The 19,882-nt window shown below is 41.8% G+C and overlaps 1 protein-coding gene across 1 annotated transcript in view; it reads right to left on the bottom strand.

The window, feature by feature from the left end:
- The window catches only part of KLHL3 (kelch like family member 3), a 112,921-nt gene that overhangs the window by 70,320 nt on the left and 22,719 nt on the right, over positions 1–19,882 (bottom strand). Inside the window, exon 3 of the mRNA XM_054568406.1 lies at positions 9,666–9,772. Coding sequence (XP_054424381.1) covers positions 9,666–9,772 — 107 coding nt within the window. The remainder of the gene's footprint in view (positions 1–9,665; positions 9,773–19,882) is intronic.

Below are 19,882 nucleotides of genomic sequence, written 5' to 3'. Positions count from 1 at the left end.
ATCTGGGAAGGCATCCTAGGAGGTCACTTTTGAACTGGGTATTACAGAACGGAGTGCTTCACAGGCAGCAAAGGTAAAGAAAGATGAGCCGGATGCATCAACCCTAAGTTTAAAGGGAGGAAACTGCCAAAATGATAAATTCAGGCAACAGCAAAAGGCTGGTGTGGCTGGCACTTGGTGTCTGGGGTAACAGTGAGGAAGGAAGCCAAAGAGGTTAGGACTTACAGAACCCTGTAGGTCATGCAAATGAGTTTGGACTTGACCCTAAGAGTAGTACCGCTGAGAGGTTTTATAGATGGGAATGACATCAACAAATGGATGTTTTTGAATGAAATTTTGAATGCATGGTTGAAGCTGGATCAGAGTCAGGGAGAGCAGTTGGGAGATCCTGACAATAATCCAAGAAAGAGAGGACGTAGGCCTATGAACGAGGGCAGCAGCAGCACCACATTTGCACAGTCCTGAGGCCATTTACTTCAGCCTGCCCTCGGTATACAGCACAGACATCTATTAGAGCCAGGCTCATCCAACAATGGGTGCTCATTTCAGAAGGAAAAGGCAGGAAAGACATGTGTCTTTGTAGGCTGAAATAAAGGGCAACCTGACTGAAAGAAACAGGGATTCAGAAGCCCTCATGCCAGTGTGAAAAGAGAGCCTGGGAGGTTGTTTTCTCTCTGTGGAATTTGTGCACTGGAGCCAAGAAAATAAGTACAGTACAGCATGTGGGCTGCAGACACCTACCTCCAAGCCACATGGGCTGCACATGATTCCGCCACCAGCCCACAGTTCCCACCCTGACAAGAGTTCTAGCTATGAATGACTGGAGCAGGAAGGAAGGGGGCACATTCCAAACCCTGCCTGCTACCTTCACTGCCAGATCAGGTAGACCAGAGCCCTCCACCTTGTTCTCTCTTCCCTCTGGCTGCTCGTACAAGCCAGTCAAAAGGCCTCAGCACCAAGAGCCCTGAGGCAAGACAAACAAGCGAAGAGGAAACAGGAAAAGATGATGGATTTCTCCTCTACCCATAAGTTAGGCTCTAACAATCTTTCTTGAGTTTACTCCAAGTATGCAAACAAAAACATACCCACAAGGAAATCAGAGTGCGGTTGGTAATTATGTTGCAAAAGATCATCAAAAATAACCAATACTTAGCTTAAGAATTTAGGCAAAAATAAAAAAAAAAAGAGCAACCTGACCTCAAGAACCACGAGACTCAGAAGCCCTTATGTGAGTGTGAAATCAGAGCCTAGCCTGATGATTTTCTCTCTCTCTGAAACTTGTGCTTGGGAGTCACATGAGGGTTTTGTAACTTTGGGTAAACAAGTGGAAATTCATGAAATTGTATGAAAAATATTTATATATGAACAAAACTCTGAATTTTCTGGGGAGATGACAAATCATTTTTATCAGCCTCAAATGTCCAAAAAATGTTAAGACCTAGTTTTCTAGATGGTGGGACCTTTGAGACTTCTTTCCCTGCTTCTCTAACATGACTCTGAAATTACTATTTTTTACATTAAGTACTTAAAACATCAATAAGCAAGGAAAAAAACAGGTGAAAGAAAAACTATGGCCTTGAAGACAATACTTATTTTCTCTAAGAGTTCCCTTACGGAAATTGTAGACCTGTGTACATTACAGATTTATAAAATCCAATCTACAGGAAGGATTGAGGGTAGGAGGTGGGGGTGGGTGAGGCAGGGGAAAGTAATGGTGGGAAAATGGGGACAACCGAAATTGAACAATAAAAAAATAAATTAAAAAAAAATAAAATCCAATCTTATCTCTTACGGACCAACAGAAATTACTGCCCCAAATTAAGACTTCAGCTTAAACAGCCCCTGAAAGCGATAGTAATAATAGTTACTACTATGTGCCAAGCCCTCTGCTACGGGTTTATAAACCTTAATTCATTTAACCTTTATAACAACCTCAGTAAATCAATTATATTACCTCCATTTTACAAATTATGGAATTGGCATTTCAAGAGGCATTTGTACATGGCTAGTCAGAGACTGGGATTTGAATCTTGGCCTAACTCTAGATTTCAATTCATTTCTATTCAATCCCTCTATAATTTAAACCTAACCCTAACTAATGACCTTGCTAAAAGTATTCCCTTGGTCCAAATTCTGAGGACAACAAATTCTGAGGTACTTAATACATAGCAAGCAAGAGCCAAGAAGAATGGGATCTTGTCAGCTTATTTTTGAAGATATCCTCAACACCTCACATAGTGTGTAACATATAACAAGCACTTAAAAAATATTTGTTGGAACAAGGAAAGAAAGGAAGAATACAGGCTTTCTCATGACATCTCATAATTCCACGGAATCCAGTTAATTCCTACGAGGCAAAAATCATCAAAGGTTTGGTCGTTGTTGCTCCTTCACTCACCTCTACCACTTTAACAAAACAGTTCTAGAAAACAGAACATGAGCCTTGTTAAGTACTTCCATTTTCAAAGTCAACTCAAAGGCTTCTTCTGTTGGTTCTTCACAGAGGCCCTGCTCAGCCACCTTAGACTCTGAATGTTCAGAAAATGTCTCTTGGTTGCATATCTTTTTAGCTCTTTCCATCTTCGGCTTGTCGTCTGTTAATATGCATGGCCTATTCTTTCAAATAAACATGATCCACTCAAAGGCAGATATTTGTTGATTCACTCATTCATTCATTCAGTACACATGTATCCAACAGACCCTGTGTGCCAAGCATACGCTAGGCTCAAAGGACACAATGGTGCAGAAGTCATGGCCCTGCCCTCATAGAGCTGTTTAGGGAGGGGGGGAGAGAGAGAGAGAGCAAGAGAAGTAAACCAACAATTACAAAATGTGTTAAATGCTAGAAAAGGGGGCTCAGCATTAAAAGTTCTTAAACAGGGATTCCTGTGCCCTGAACTGTATGCAAAATGATAAGCACACAGGAGTACATATTTGTTTTTTGTAGAGAGAGTCCATTGTTTCCATCAGATTGATTCATGATGGTTAAGAACCGCTGATCTAAAATGAAATCTGGAATAGGAATCATAATTATTCAGAAGAGAAGTGAATATGAGGGGATAATATTCCAGGCACAGGGAACAGTGTAAGTAAAGGTCTGGAGGTAAGAAAGAACAAGACTCATTTGGGGACCATAAGAAGCAGAAACGTTGGGCGCAAAGGGAGAAATGGGGAGATGAGGCTCAAAACACAAGGGCCTGGAGCACTTGAGGGCCTTGTGGGTCATGCAAAGCAGTTTAGACTTCATCCTGAGGGCAATGAGGAGCCTCTGGCAGATTTTATGCAGGTGAGGGATACATCAGACTTATACTTTGGAAAGAGATCACTATAGTTACAGTAGAGAGAATGGGTTGGGGATGAGGGACCAAAACAGAGGGCATGTTGACCAATTAGTAGGCTGCTGCAGTAAATTAGGTGAAAGGTGGTGGCGGTGGTGGTGGTAAACTGAGGTACGACCTTGAACTTATTTTATTCTTCACGCTCTACCTTAGGACCTTGCACCTAGAAGTCTTCAAGAACCAGGAAAGCAAGCAATCCCACACAAGTCATCGCTCTCAATCCTAGCAAGCACACCATGTGCACAGCTGGGCTCTTTTCAGGTGGAAGATGATCAAAGGGGAGCAGGAGCGAGAAGATGCAACTGGGGAAGCACAGGGAAAAACTTTCACTGTCACAGGAGACTCAGGAAGTCTAGAAAATCACTGGCTCTTCTTCCCAGTCATTAGTATAAACCCCACACTTATTACTCAGCAAAAAGAAGCCTCAAGAATGAGAAAGGAATACTGTAGTGGCTGGCAGGTCTCTGAAGAACCAGAGCTAAACCACCAACCACCCCTAGTAAGTTGTATGTAGAAAAAAGTGTATTCAGGAGTCCTTGTGTTACAGAATTCTTCTTTGTTCGTAACTTGAATCCTTACTGCTGCAATTTAGTTTCATGTTCTGAGTAGAAAGAAAACAGAAGATCCTTATCCTTTGCAAAATGATCCTTCATGGGTGTTAAAATGGTTATTAAACTTCCTTTCACCTAATTCTTATCTGTCTAAATCCAAAATGTCTGGTTGCCAACTCATCTGGCTAGAGCTGAGGTCCATGTCTCCCATTAACCACCCATGAGAAAAAGAAATACCCTGCCACCTCCCTGAATCCTGGCCAACTCTCCTGAAGGTGAGGAGTCTGGGCCATTTAACTACGAAAGGCTGACCTCTGTCTCCAGTGAAGTAAGGACATTCCCTTTATCCAAAGGCTGTGTGAAAATCAAAGGAGATCATGACAGGGTGGATTATGACAGTGGCACTCAGCAGAACTGCGGTGACAGGTGTCACTCCATCTCCCACCCCCACCAGAATCTCACTTTTTCCACTTAGAAAGACCTTTCTGCTCAGCTAGTGGCACATGGAGTACCAAGTCAGGAAGAAAATGCCTGTGTAGCCACACGTACATTTCATATCAACCTGAACCACCATCAGGGTGGCTGACACAGCAGCCACCCCTCACATGCACAGGAGCTTTGTAAACTATGATGTGCTCAACAAATAACAAGTGGGCTTTAAGTATCTATTCTGTTTGGGGTGCTTTATTCCCATTTACCTACATTTGTTCTCTGGTTATGGTTATTATTCTAGTCTCACAGATAAGAAAAAAGGATCACAGAAGTTACGTGAATTCCCCACAAACCTATTGGGTGGTGGAATCAGGATTGCAACCCAGGTCATTATGGCTCCAAAGCCCTTTCCAAGACACTACACCACCTCCCAATACAAGGTGGTATTAACACCCTGTGTTTAATCATTAGCAAAGAGGCCTCCATATCAACAAGATCTTCCTCTATAAACATTCATAAACCATTCATTACCAATGCTTTTCCCCAATGATGGACTGAATTTTAAGACTGAGCTACACTCTAAGTCCAAAAAGCCTACCCCGGACCATCTTGGCCAAACTGGTAATACCTTAATGCAGGGGGGTGGGGAGAGCCTGAACAGCAGTCCCTCTTCCCAGGCACTGAACTATGTTGAACTACAACCAAACCGATTCTTTAAAAAACACTCATCATTTCTGCACCAAGAGCAACATATTTTTAGGAGACCCTCAAATCTGGGTCTCCTAAGCCAGAAAAGGATGCCTGACTTTGATGTGATTTGTTAGGGACAGGAAAAAGAAACCCTATGTCACTGGAAACTCCAGCCCAGAGCTAACTAACTTTAAAAGACAAGTCACATGAATGGTAAAGCCATTCCTCCTTAATCCCAAACAGTCTCTGATGCTTCCAAATCTTTTTTTTTCTGAACTATTCTACCCAATCTCTGACTCCTCAGGGGCAAAACCCTCAGAAACCAGGCCCCATTTACCACTCCTACTCCACAACCTCCCTCTAGCCTTCTTTATCCAAGGAAACAATTCGGTTCCCTAGCACGCCCTGCCTCCTGGCCCCATTGCCTTGGATCAAGTCTTGCTAAGCAGCATATTACCGTGAAGATCTTCAAAGGCATCACGCAAACAACATGCAAACAGTGAGCACACAGACAAGGGCCAGGGCCTGGCAGAATACAGCACGAAGTAAGGGTGGAAACAAAGGTTCTATGAAGTGAGTGCATGCCTGGGAGGTGAGTGAGAGAGCCGGGCCTTCATTGTTGTGCTTGGCGGATGGTTCGAGTCCACTCAAGTTCCACGCCCCTTGCCTTTACCCCAGCATATTCCTGACTCTCCTCCCTATTTCTACTCACTACATGTTTAAGGATACCAACTAAACATCAGCCTACATCTAATAAAAATTGGACAGCAATTCTTTTTTAAAAAACAAAAGCAATCTATAATCAGCCTCTGCATATAGAATCAGAAGGATGGGACAGTTCGCTCCAGGAGCTTCTTTTGGGATGGGAGACCAAACGTCTTACAGCCATGATGACGGGCATAAGCTCACATCTTTAAACTCCGTTCTTTTAACACTATAAAATGGGGTTGTTCTTAAAGTATTTAGATGAAATGTAGGGACCTATATGGAGTACAAATACTATGGGAGAACCCATAGTGAAGGGCACGATAAAAAGAGAAAAAAACTGACTAGGCTGTTTTGGGAAAATTACTCTCCCCTGGGATAGAGGTCTTAGATGGGAGAGATTGGGCGGGGGGGATCTTAAGTATTCCACAGCCACAGGAAAAAGATGGGCAGACACAGCACTGTGGGCCTCCCCAGCCACAGTAGGCTAAAGGGGTGAGGGCCGTTAGGCTGACTGCCCGCCCTGGGTCTTCTCACAGGCTGGCTGCCTTTGGACACTCTCCTGTGGGCACTCAGACCTCAGTTTCACATTTATTCCAAATTATTGTGAGCAGGCCACGGTCAAGGAGAAGAGTTGGTATTTGGACACCACAGGACATTTGGACAATATAAACTCAGAAGACAAAAAAATAAAAACACTTTTAAGTCTGAACAAAAGATAAGCATCACATCAGTCAAGTCAGAAGAGAGTCACATGTATTTTGTTTTGTTTGTGGCCTTAAACATGCTGACAGAAACGGACTTTGCATGAGTCAGCTAGGCCTTTTCATTACTAATTTTATGTATTTTAAAGCTGACCCTGATAATTAGAACAAAATTTTGCAATGTTACTTGTTTACCAAGGTTCAAGCAAAGCCAAGGGGCCTCAAAAAATACACAAATCTCATATATTGCTGGTCAAAGCATAAGCTGGTGCAACCATCTAGAGCTGTGGAGTTGCAGCATGTGTCTCACAAGTCTTCAAAATGTACATACCCTTTAACCAAATATTTCTTGTTCTAGGGATCTATTCTAAGGAAATAATCAGGAATGTAAATAAAGATTAAGATACAAACATGCCTATTAATTTCCAAACAATAAGGAAATGCACTTCAATTAGGATACATATGATGGAATCTTAAGAAGCCATTAAAATTATGATGCAGATGTGATTTAAATGACCTGAAAATAGAGTCACAATATCCCATTAAATTCAATTAAGCAAATTTTCATTGAGCACCTACTATACGGAAGGCCATGATAGGGAGGGGGGACAAAGCAGTAAATTAAAAAAGTACAGTTCTTACCCTAATAAGGCTTACGACTGACCTGGGAAGTCAAATATCAAGGATATAATGAGAGAAATGGTAATACTAAAGAGAAACATAGGGTACCATGAGAGTAAATAGCATAGGGATTTAACCTATTCCAAGGGGATTGTCAAAGGCCTTCCTAAGGAAATGATGCTTAAGTGGCAATAAAGGATGAACAGGAGTTAGGCAGGCAAACAGGCATGAAGGAAGAACATTTCAGGAAGATGAACAGCAATTTTTCTAAATACGCACATCAAGAAAAGCTATTCAACTGTATATATATAAAATGAACTCATTAATGTTATAATATAATTTATATCTATACATATACAAACATATAATTTGTATCTATGTAAATACATCTATATATTTATATCTATATATTTGATGTATATATATTTGTATCTATATATTTATAAACATATGTATACATTTATAAATACAAACCTGAAAGAATATAAATTATAACCTTATCTAGATGTCATATTACATGTCATTTTTAATGTTTTTGCTTGCCCTCATTTTCTTATTCCTTTCTGCCATGTACGCATGTGATTAGTGGGTGGATGAATGGATGGATGGTAACCAGATTCAATAGAAGGCTTTGGCTGAGCATCACATTAGATTGCTTTCTTCTCTTGATTCTCTCCTCCCTTCAATTACTAGAATCCAAGACCTGCCCCAAAACATCTTTCCTCTCCACTTCTAACATCGTTTTCATTTTGCTTAGGTACTTCCACTACCCAAGAGGCCAGTTCATTAGCAAAAAGTAGAGCCAACACTAATGTTATTGCAATTCCAAACAGATTCTTATTACAGCACTGGACTTTCCAAACTACACACATGAGGAAGAATAACTGACAGATATTCATTGAAATTTTGGCTAAATATTTATTGCAGAGAAAATTAATTATATTTTTTAAAAGAGATGAATGAAGGAGAGAGAGAAAATTAAAATATTACTACTAAGGTTTGAGGTTACTCCAAAAAAAATGTGGCTCAAAATTTCCAGGTAGTTAAATTATCTGGTTTTGCAGGCCACACTGTGAAATTTCTAGCCTAAGGTTCAACGTGAGGTAAGAGGGACTTGGTCCACTTAGCAAAGACACAGCTCTGAGTTGAGACCAGCTCCTTCACATGATGAGCCAAGGGGCACACACATGTAAGGAACTCTGAAAACGTAAGTATCAAGTCTGCCCCAACAGGAGCCAATCTTCCCCAGCAGAGGCTGTGCAGTGTACTAGGAAAAGGGTAATGGCCTATTCAAGCAAAACTGTGCCTGCACTCACCCATTCCCAGCAAGCCTATCTTCATTCTTTCAACTTCTACTTAACTGTCATCAATACAAGGCCCTGTGGTGGGCATTGAGGATTCAACAGCGACAAGACATAGTCCCTAAATGCCCAAAGCTCACAATCAAGTGTGCGAGACATTTCATTCATTAAATTAAAAAGTATGAGTCCTGTTGTATACCAGGTAGTCAGGATATAGTAACAAGTCCAACAAATCCCTGACTTCATGGAGTTCATATTCTAGTGAAGCAAGACAGGTAAGAAAACATATAAATAACCAAAGAACATGATTTTTAAGTGATGTTTAAAAATATACTCAAGTTATGGGATAGCAAAGAGACTTAACAGGGAACTGTGGTTAGGGTGGTCAGAGGAGATCTCTGGAAAGCGGAAGCATTTGAACTGTAAATGGCAGTATGAGAAACAGCCGATATATGAGATGCCAGAGCGCGGGCACTACAGTCACCAGGAAAGAGACAAGAATATAGAGTGATAGTGACCATACTCAGAGGAAGCACAGGGTACTTGGTGAGCAGGTGGAAGGGACACCTGACCCAGGCCATGGTGTCACTCAGCCTAGCGGCCTTCAGTCAGCAGTGATGTATAGAACACCGCATGTACCTAGCTCAGGGGAGGTGCCGTGAGGCACTACAGACCAGCAGCTTAGCCCATGGGTTTCAAGGAATTCAGTTTCAGAAGTAACACTTGTGACATAGTTGGGCAAGGCTACCTGGCATGCTCAGGGAACAGGCACCTCTGGAAAGCTGGCAAGATGCCGAAAATGAATGACCGGTAGTGAACATTTCTATGTCTTACTCTCCCCACCCCAGGTCCCCCAATCACGTCTCCCACACTCCTGTAAAGTCCAGAGGAGGCCCACAACCCCTGTCTTCTTCTAAGGAAGGGCTAGACAAGATGTGAGCCAGCCATCAGGAAGCCAAGTCCGCTCATTCTCTGTGCAACCGGGGCCAGTCCCTTCCCTTCTCTCCATTTTAGTGTCCCCCATCTGCAAAATGAGAGATCAGAAGGCCTGGAGATGAGCCCAAAAGTTTATATTTTTCACAACTCCCCACATAATTATGATGTGTGCCAAAGTTTGAGAATGTATGGACTATAGGATTCTACCTCTTTCTGCCTCATGGTGGACAAGGGGCCGCATGCCCAATTGGCCTGGCACATGGAAGCTCCTCATGGTGGGGGTCACAGTCTTCTCTTTCCTCCCTCCCCTCATGCCACCCCCTCAATATTCTCCCTGGGCGGGGATACAGCCTCACAGCTGTGGGGTATTGTTTCCCCTCACCATACCTGTGAACATTGCACAGAAGTAGGGGCTGCAGGCTGCCAGGACCACACGGTGGGCTTCTATCTCGACATCTTCTGCCACAATCATCACGTCACACAACAGATGCTTACTGTAAGACACCACGGAGGGAACAAGATGGGTCATAGCACTAACACCCGCCCCAGTCATCCAAGGGCATTTTTTCCTCCCACCCAGATGCCAGACTGTGCTATATGAGGCTGTCATAGAGTTAAGCAGGGGGATGGACTCATCAACTTTTCCAAGTCCCTGACAAGTCTGACATTCATGCTTTCCCAAAGAACACAGAGCAATCCAACTAGTCTGTGGCTGCAAATTCAGAGTTCCTTCACTTGTCTTCACTTCTCGGCTCCCCACTCCATCAACTCTGACTAAGACAGGAGTATGGCAGCTCAAGGAGCACTGGGAAAAGCCTGGGGCTGCCTGTCAAGTGACTGAATGAATGCCGAGGGGCATGAGCATGCCACCGAGGTGTGCCACCAGCAAGAACAAGTATTAACAATTTCCCAAGAGACCCACTGCCTATGCAATACTGGTAAAAGATCAGCCAGATGTGGAGGACTCCTGTGTTTCTGCTCCCACCCAGATTCAACACTATCACCAAGAAGACTCTGCCTACACACTATGCTCCCTAAAGACCCTGCGCAAACTCTAATCATTGTAATTATTATGAATACTGTAACTACCTTTTTACTTGTTTGCCACTCTCACTACACTGTGGGCTCTAAAAGGGACCTGTCTTAGTTACCGTTATATCCTAGACACCTGGCGGCATGCATGGCCCAAAGTAGGCCCTGAATTTTTACCAAATAAATGAACAAATTTTAAAATGGGATCAATCCATATTCTTAGATAGAATGGATATTCAACTACTTTGGAGATTGAAAGGTCCTGTCAATCCAAGAATTTTTCCTCTACCAGCCTTCCAATTTTTTATCATGCATATTATTAATATAATGGTTAACATTAATTGAGTTGTATGTGTCAGGCACTGTTCTAAGCACTTTTTTACATGTATTGCTTCATTTAATTCTCTCTACCACTTTATGAGGTAGGGCTATTGTTATGTCCCACATTACAAACGAGAAAATTGAGGCCCAGAGAAGGTAAGTAACTTTCCCAAGGTCACACAGAGAGAGAGCAGCAGAGACAGGATTTGAATGCAGGCAGCTAAGCCCCAGAACCCATGCTCCTACCTTCTATGGCATCCTGCCACCACTAGTCCCACCTTTAGACTGAAGTACTAATAGTACTTCAAGCAGGACAAATACATTTCACCCGTAACTCATTGGTAGCAGTTACTTGGAAAGCAATAGTGGACTGAGAAATCTGAGGCCATGACTGGGTTCCATGTGATGATTGATAAATAGAAAAGAAACTACGTATTTGCCATCCCTGGTATATTATAGTAAACCATTGCCAACTATTAATACATCAGTCCAGGTTTACTTATCAGAGAAATAGAATCATGAAGTCTGAAAAGGTTGGAGCTGCAAATGCACTTAGTAGTTATCTGGTCTATGAAGTTTAGAAAAGTGACCCAAAGCTACTTTTCTTTAATCCACATACAGTAACACAATGCCTCATGATTGGTTGACGCTTGTATGGAAAAAGGCAGAAAATAGGTTAATTCCAATAAGGACAGGTGGTCAGGGAAGGTTGAGCATATGGAATAAAGTATCAGTGAGGGGGCTCCTGGGAAGAGTGATAGCTCTGAGCACCAAGAGGTAAAACCCAGAGGTGGGACCCCACCCTGCAGTGGCCAGCAGACCCTACACACAAACTTTATCAGAATAAGCCAGCTCATCTGGAAACATAACTAGCTCTGCCCTCAACTGGCTATGAGAAGAGGGACAAGTGGCCTCACCTCACCACAGTTTTCTCATTTTTCAGCTACCTTGGGACATATATCATGGGGACCGAATGAGTTTGTAGATGCTGCCTGAGAACAGACTGGTTTTTAATCTAGAAAAGTGTACTGTAAAAATGTATTCCCATCATGAATAAACTCATTTTGGACATTTTCACTTCTATTAAAGATTTTGGTAAGAAAATGAAGTTATCACTGCTATTTAAAAGTACAAGTATTTTTTTTTTTTGATAACCAGTATTTTAATGAGAAAAGTACTGACAAAGATGGGTAGAAACACTAAGTTGCAGTATTGGGTGCTGAGTAAGTAGTGTCAGAGAGAAACACTGTGCAAATGCAGAGGAGATGACAATTCATGAAGAAGTAAGAAAGAGACAAGAAGGAATGAGGAATAAAGATGGAGAATCCAGGCAAGCAAATGAATGAGAGCAGTTCTAATAAGAGAGAAGTATATCTCAAGGCCAGGAAAACTCTAACCTGGGAAAATGACAAAGAAAAACTTACCAAAAACTTAAGGTAAGCTCTCCCTGTGGGTGAGAAGGCCTGTCGGTGCACGGGAGCCATCTCTATGCATCCATTCCGCATGGAAAGGGGAGAGGCAGCTCCAAAGTGCTGCATGGCTCATAAGCACTTCTAGTGCTACTTACCACAGATTACAGAATCCTTTTTTTTCTGAGCTATCACGCTACTCAAAAAGACAGTCTTGAAGAGAGAAAAATAGAGCTCTATACTTTGTGATTTATAGACAGTAACAGTACAGCTGTTAGTAACGAGATCAGACCCCAGATCAAACTGACCAGGGTTTGTGTTCCCTGAGTATCAGAATTCAGATGTGCTGTAACCAAGATAATGAATAGTGATAATAATAAACATTCATTAAATGTTAACTTGTTTGTTTTCTTGTTTTCCACAAAATACTTCACTTAAGACTACAGGTTAAATTTGAACTGCCTGTTGGACATCTAAGCAGGGTCACCAAGTAGGCAAGTGGATCCATAAGCCTGGAGTTCAGAGGTAGGAGATGGTTAAGAGGTTGGTGGGGATAGGAAAAACCAGCAAAAAAGATGAGACGATGAGCCAGAGAGATGGAAGAAAAACCAAGAGTGTGGTATCCAAGCAGCCAAATAAAAAGAGGACTTCAAGAAGGAAGGAATGAACAACTGTATCATATACTGCTTATAAGTAAGATAAGATTAGGATGGCAAGATAGGGGAATTAGGCAAGAAAATAAGACATCCAAATTAAAAAGAAATACATAAAACTGCATTTGCAGATGACAATCTTATATATAGAAAATCCTAAGGAATCCACTAAAAACTATTGGAACAAATAAATGGGTTCAAGAAGGTTGTAGAATACAAGATCAATATTTAAAAAATTAATTGTATTTCTATACAGTTGCAATGAACAATCCAAAAATGATACTAAGAAAAATTCCATTTACTGTAGCATCAAAAAGAATAAAATATTTAGGAATAAATTTAACAAAAGAAGTGCAAAATCTATGTTCTAAAACTATAATACACGGTTGAAAGAAATTAAAGAAGACCTAAATAAATGGAAAAATTTCCAGTTTTTATGGATTGAAAGGTTATATATTGTTACGATGGCACTACTCCCCCAAACTGTTCTACAGATTCAAAAGAATTTCTATCAAAATGCCAGCTGGCTTCTTTGCAAAAATTAACAAGCTGAACCTAAAATTCATATGGAAATGCAAGGGACCTAAAATGGTCAAAACAATCTTGAAAAAGAACATAATTGAAGGTCACCCACTTCCTAATTTCAAAACTTACTACAGCTAAAGATAGTATAGTAAGAGCATAAGGATATAGATAGATACATAGGTAGATAGAGAGATCGATGGATCTCAATAGAATTGAGAGTCCAGAAACAAACACTCGCGTTTACAACAAATTGATTTTTTTTTACTTTAAATCAGTTTTTTGTCAATTACAGTTGACATACAATATTATATTAGTTTCAGGTGTACAACCCAGTGATTAGATATTGTATTACTAAATGATCATCCCAAGAAAGCTCATACCCACCTGACACCACACATAGTTATTAGAATATTATTGGCTATATTCCCTATGCTATACTTTACATCTCCGTGACTCTTCTGTAACTACCAATTGGTACTTTTTCACCCACCCCCCACCAAAACCCCTCCTATCTGGCAACTGTCAAAATGTTTTCTGCATCTATGAGTCTGTTTCTGTTCTGCATGTTCATTTATATATTTTTTTAGTTTCAATTGTTAATAGGTATGTATTTGTTGCCATTTTATTGTTCATATTTTATCAGTTTTTTTTCTTCTTAAAGAAGACCCTCTAACATTTCATGTAAAACTAGTTTGGTAGTGATGAAATCCTTTGGTTTTCTTCCTTGTCTGGGAAGCTCCTTATATGTCATTCAATTCTAAATGATAGCTTTTCTGGGTAATCTTGGTTGTAGGTCCTTGCTGTCCATCATTTGGAATATTTTGGGCAAATTCCTTCTGCCCTGCAAAGTTTCTATTGAGAAATCAGCTGACAGTCTTTTGGGAGTTCCCTTGGAGGTAACTAACTGCTTTTCTCTTGAACTTTTTGAGACTCTCTTTGTCTTTAATCTTTTGCATTTTAATTATGATGGTCTTGGTGTGGGCTCCTTTGAATTCATCTCTGTGCTTCTTGGACTTGTATGTCTATTTCCTTTACCAAGTTAGGGAAGTTTTCTGTCATTTTTTGAAATACAATTTCAATTCCTTGTGCTCTCTTCTCCTTCTGGCATCCCTATGATGCAAATGTTGGCATACCTTAAGTTGTCGGAGGCTTCTTACACTATCCTCATTTTTTTGGATTTTTTTTTTTTGTTTTGCTCTTCTGATTGTGTGGGGGTTTTTGCTTCCTTACACTCCAAATCACTGATTTTATTCTTGGCTTCATCTACTCTACTATTGATCCCCTGTACATTATTCTTCATTTCAGTTATTCGTATCCTTCATTTCTGATTGGGTTTTTTTTAATGCTCTTGAAATTTTAAGTTCATCTACTCTTCCCCTAAGTTCACTGAGCATTTTTTTAACCAGTGTTTTGAATTTCGCATCTAGTAGATTGCTTGTCTCAATTTTGTTTAGTTCTTTTTCTGGAGTTTTTTCTGTTCTTTCATTTGGGGCATGTTACTTTGTCTCCTCATTTTGGCAGACATCTGAGTTTGTTTCTATGTGTTAGGTAGAGTTGCTACATCTCCCAGGCTTGGTACAGTGGGCTAACATAGGATCCAGTAGCACAGCCTCCCCATTTGCCCAAGCTGGGTACTCCAAATGTGCCCCATGTGTGGGCTGTGTACACCTCCCTACTGTAGCTGAGCCTTAATTACTACTGGCACATCAATGGAAGGGATTTACCCCCAGGCTGATCAGCTGCAATGACTGGCTGCGACCACCATGGAGGATCAGCTATGCAGGGGCCCACGCCATGGAGCAAGACTTACTTCAGTGGGGCTCTGGTGTCTTTTGAGTCTGCCCCTTGAGTGTGTCGCTTGTGGAGGTGGTTGGGCAGTGCTTCAAAGTGGCCTAAAGCTGTCCGCAGGTATGCTGGCACTGGGGCCTCCTGGAAGATGCAGGCCAAGGTCAGCCACCTCCTGTGTTCTGCCCAGTGAGACCTGGCATGAGCTACAAAGCAATCTGCATATGGCTGCTACTTGTGCTGGCACTGGAGGTACCCAGGAGAGGCCAAGCTGCTAACCAAGGCTGGCTGTCACTAGTGCCAGCCCTGGGGCCACTTAGCAAGAGGTATAGGGCATGCCAAGGCTTGATGCTGCTTGTTTAAGAGATTTTAGGAAAGTCTGAAGCATGAGCCAAGACATGCCATTTGTTTGGAAAAGTCACTGGAAACAGCTTGGGTGGGTCCAAAGTTGGGGGGAACAGGGTTTCAGGGAATCACCAGGGCAGGGGAACAGTGTTAGCCAGGTTGATAGAGACTCAGATATGGCACCCACCTGCCGGCTCTGGGGGAGAGGGCTCATCAAAGGAACAATGACCTCTACCAGCACTTCTGTTTGGGTGAAAGCTGCCCCCCAGTTCTCGCCCCGATGCCAGACAATTCAGTTCCTCCCGATATGTCCCTGGTGACTTTCAAGCTTCTACCCCAACACTGAAGCTAAAGGGAGTGAGTCTGAGTAAGACCATGTGTGAGCCCTTTAGGAGGAACTGTCTGGGACTCCAGAAGCCCTACATCTCATTCAGCCACAATCCCTGCTGGTTTTCACAGCCAGAAATTATGAGGACTTCTCTTCCAGGGGGTAGGGGCCTAGTGTGGAGCTGGAATCTCTCCCTCTCAGCATGGGGGCCTCTAAAGCTGAGGCAGTCTTCTCGATTTTTATCTGCCATGTGTGGGTGTGGGACCAGCTCATTCCATACCTCTGCCCCTTCTACCAGTCTCAATGTGGCTTCTTCTTTATATCCTCAGTTATAGGATTTTGGTTCAGCTATATTTCAGGGGGTTCTGAATGATGGTTGTTCTCTAGTTTAGTTGTAATTCTGATGTGGTTGTGAGAGGATGTGAGTACCACATTTACCTACATTACCATCTTGACTGGAAGCCTAAAGTCAACCGACTTTTGACAGTGGTGCCAAGGCCATTCAACTGGGAAAGAATAGTCTTTTCAACAAATGGTGCTAGGACAACTGGATAGCCACATTCAAAAAACTGAAGTTGGACTCCAACCTCATACCACATATAAAAATTAGCTCATAATGGATCAAAAATCTAAATTTAAGGGCTAAAACTATAAAACTCTTAGAAGAAAACATAGAGGTAAATTTTCATGATTTTGGATAAGACCATGGTTTGTTAGCTATAACACCAAAAGCACAAAAAGAAACAAATAATTAGATATCAAAGTGTATAACTTGTTTGCTTCAAAGGACACACTTAAGACATCAGGGAAGTGAAAGGACAGCCCACAGAATGAAATTTTTTAAAATCATTTATATGACAAGAATATATAAAGAATTTGAACACTCAACTCAATATAAATAGACATACAACACAATTTTTAAAATAAGCAATTGATCTAAAGAGACATTTCTCCAAATAATATATAGAAATGCCAATGACCAATGAAAAGATGCTCAACATTAGTCATCAGAGAAATATAAATCAAAACCACAAAGAGATACCATCTTACACACACTAGGATGATTATAATCAAAAACACAGAAAATAACAAGTGCTGGTAAGAATATGGAGAAATTGGAACTTTCCTACACTGCTGATAAAAATGTAAAATGGTGTAGCTGCTAAGTGAAAGAACCCAGTCATCAAAACCCACATATTGTCTGATTCCAAAGTAGGGAACTCTATAGAGACAGAAAGTAGATTAGTGATTGTCTAAGACTGGGGGATTTGCGGTGCAGGCAGGGAGGATAGGGAAAATGGGGGGATTACCTTAAAGTATACAGGATTTGAGGAGTGATAAAAATGTTCTAAAATTGATTGTTGGTTATGTAACTGAAAATACTAAAAGCCATTAACATGTAAGCTTTAAATGTGTGAACTGTATGGCACATGAATTACATCTTGATAAAGATGGTACCGAAAAAAGGAAAAGAAATCAATATGCTAAGATGGCTACTACAGTACTGTAGGCATAGTGGCTGCCCATTAAAAAAAGAAAAAAAAGAAAAAAGAGGACAGAGAACTGTTTGCAATGGTGAAATGACAGGTTAGAACTGTCAGGATGACCTAGAAAGACTCTCTCCTTTTCATACCTGGTCAGGGTGTGTTATTCCAAAAAGGACCATATACCCTCTTGCTGGCTAGATGGTCAGGAGCCAAAGAGCTGTTAGTGCTCTGCTGCCCAGAAGCAGCTGTTGGTCTGACCAGAACAGAGCTATGAATTGCAAAAAGAGGAGTAAGACTGGGTGGTTACCATGCCAACAGCCCATTCTCCATGATAGAAATAAAAAGAATAGGAAACTTATGAACTGTGTGGTCCATAAATGGCAAAGAACATGTGTGCTTGAAGTAAAATAGCTTAAAATTGAGGGAGGAGAATGTGAAAACAATGCAAGAAATAACCCTAGATCCCTGGAATATCACCTAACATTTCATTAGTTTAATCCCTGTATGGCAACATGGTTTACCCAGGCTTTCATCAAAATAAAGTATGTCTCTCTCCAGTTCCCTTTGAACTCACATAGATCAATAAAGTTTCTTCAGGCCCTTCTCTCACTGCCTCAACCATTCCAGTCTAGTTGTTAAAATGAGGCATTTAAATACTTTAGAGTTTGATATAATCTTTAAACACCACTGCAATGCAACTTTTGATAAGGGCAAGACTTCAATTCACATATCTACTGCCGTATTTCTGTAACTAAGCACAGTGCTTTCAGCAAATCATTATCATAATAAGAGCTAACACTTCACAGAACATTTACTATGTGCAGAGGCCTCATAACAATATCCAAGGAGGAGGAGAATCAAGATGGCAGAGGAGTGAGTGGAAGTCACACTGACCTCCTCCCAGAACCAACCTGGAATTACAACTAAATTGGGGAGAAATCACCTGGAACAAACAACTGAACAGTAGCGAGAGAGGAGCCTTGTAACCTCGGAAACAGAAGAATCAGCTTTAGTGCAATCTAACTGGTAAGGTGTGCGGTACAGACTAGAGAAGGTAGGCGGGGTGCCCACAGGCAACAGCACCAGAAGGATATTGAAATGGCCAGTTGGGTCCCCCTGAGAAGAGCAGGGTCTAAACCAAAAGTGGGGATCTCTAGCTCACAGCACCAGAGCCCAAAAAGTACACAGAAAACAGCCAGCTGTTAAAAGCAGCAGGGTTGCTCTCTGCCAGAGACAAGGAGCTGGAGATGCAAAGAACTGTTTAAAGGGCCAACACATACATTTTTATTTGCAGCCACTTACCCTGGTCTCCAGCAAAGGCAGGGGCAGAGTGGGCTAGAGATGCCTGAGGACAGACTGGGGAAGGAGGCATGGGGGAGAGAACTGAGAAAGTAGCCAACAGGATCTCACTGCTGACTCATCCCCCATGAGGCAGCAGCCATCTTGGTCAGGGAGAGACCACTCGCCCTGAGTGGCAGCAGCGTCAGAGGACCCAATAGCCCCGCCCCCAGGTGGGATTCCACCCTGCCCTGTTGAGTGCAGAGTGGCATCCACAGACAGTAGATCACTGACTAAAGGCGAGGCAGAGAGGTCTGGAGACACTTGAGGAGTGACTGGGGACAGAGGCTTGGGGAGAGAACGGAGAGAGTAGCCGGCGGGAACCCAGTGCAGACTCGTTCCCCATGCAGTAACAGTGTGAGAGGACCCAATAACCCTGCCCCCAGGAGGGACTCTGCAACACTCTGAGCTGTCTAAGGTGGCCTGCTGAGTGCAGAGTGACTAGATTAACAGCTGAAGGAGACAGCCACAAACAGTAGATTACTGGAAGTCTTGAATAGACTGCCTAAGGTCAGACACAGACGACAGCTGATATCATCAGAGGCAGATCCAGAAAGTAAAAACAGTGGTCTCCAACCATAGAAGTTCACACCACAAAGTCAGAAAATCAAGACAGATCAACTTAAGAAGCAGAAGCAAAAAAGAAGAGTCTCACAAATAATGGGAAGGCAAAGAAATACCCCCCTCTCAAAGGGAAAGGAGGAATCCCCAGAAAAAGAACTAAATGAAATAGAGGCATGTCAACTATCACATACTGAGTTCCAAACAACAGTTCTAAGGAAGCTCAATGAGCTCAGTAAGCTCAGAGAGAATTACCAAAAACTACAGGGAAACTACGAGGAACTTACTGCAAACTATATCAGCATGAAAAAGGACATAGAAACTATCCATAAGAGACAAGAGGAAATGAAGAATACAATTTCTGAATTGAAGAACACAGTAGAAGGAATCCAAAGCAGGCTAGATGAAGCTGAGGACCGAATCAGCAAGCTGGAGGACAAGGTAGAAAAAAGCTCCCAGAAAGAGCAAGAAAATGAAGAAAGACTAAAAAAGAATGAAGAGGCATTTAGGGAAATGCAGCACAACCTGAAAAGAATAATATCCATATAACAGGGATACCAGGAGGAGAAGAGGATGAGCAAGGGATAGAGAACCTGTTTGAAAAAGTAATGATGGAAAACTTCCCTAAGTGGAAGACAGAAAAAGTCACACAAGTCCAGGAAGCACAGAGGGTCCCATTCAAGAGGAACCCAATGAGGTCCACTCCAAGACACATCATCATTAAAATGCCGAATATCCAAGACAAACAGAGAATCCTAAAGCAAGCAAGAGAGAAAGAAGTAGTAACATATAAGAGAGCTCCAATACACGTAGCAGCTGA

This window comes from Pteronotus mesoamericanus, unplaced genomic scaffold (genome assembly GCF_021234165.1).
Source record: "Pteronotus mesoamericanus isolate MK-2021 breed Mesoamerican mustached bat unplaced genomic scaffold, CSHL_Meso_final contig_2, whole genome shotgun sequence".
NCBI classification, from domain to species: domain Eukaryota; kingdom Metazoa; phylum Chordata; class Mammalia; order Chiroptera; family Mormoopidae; genus Pteronotus; species Pteronotus mesoamericanus.
Note: the sequence above shows the minus strand (reverse complement) of the source record. Positions and strands in the feature narration are given on the sequence as shown.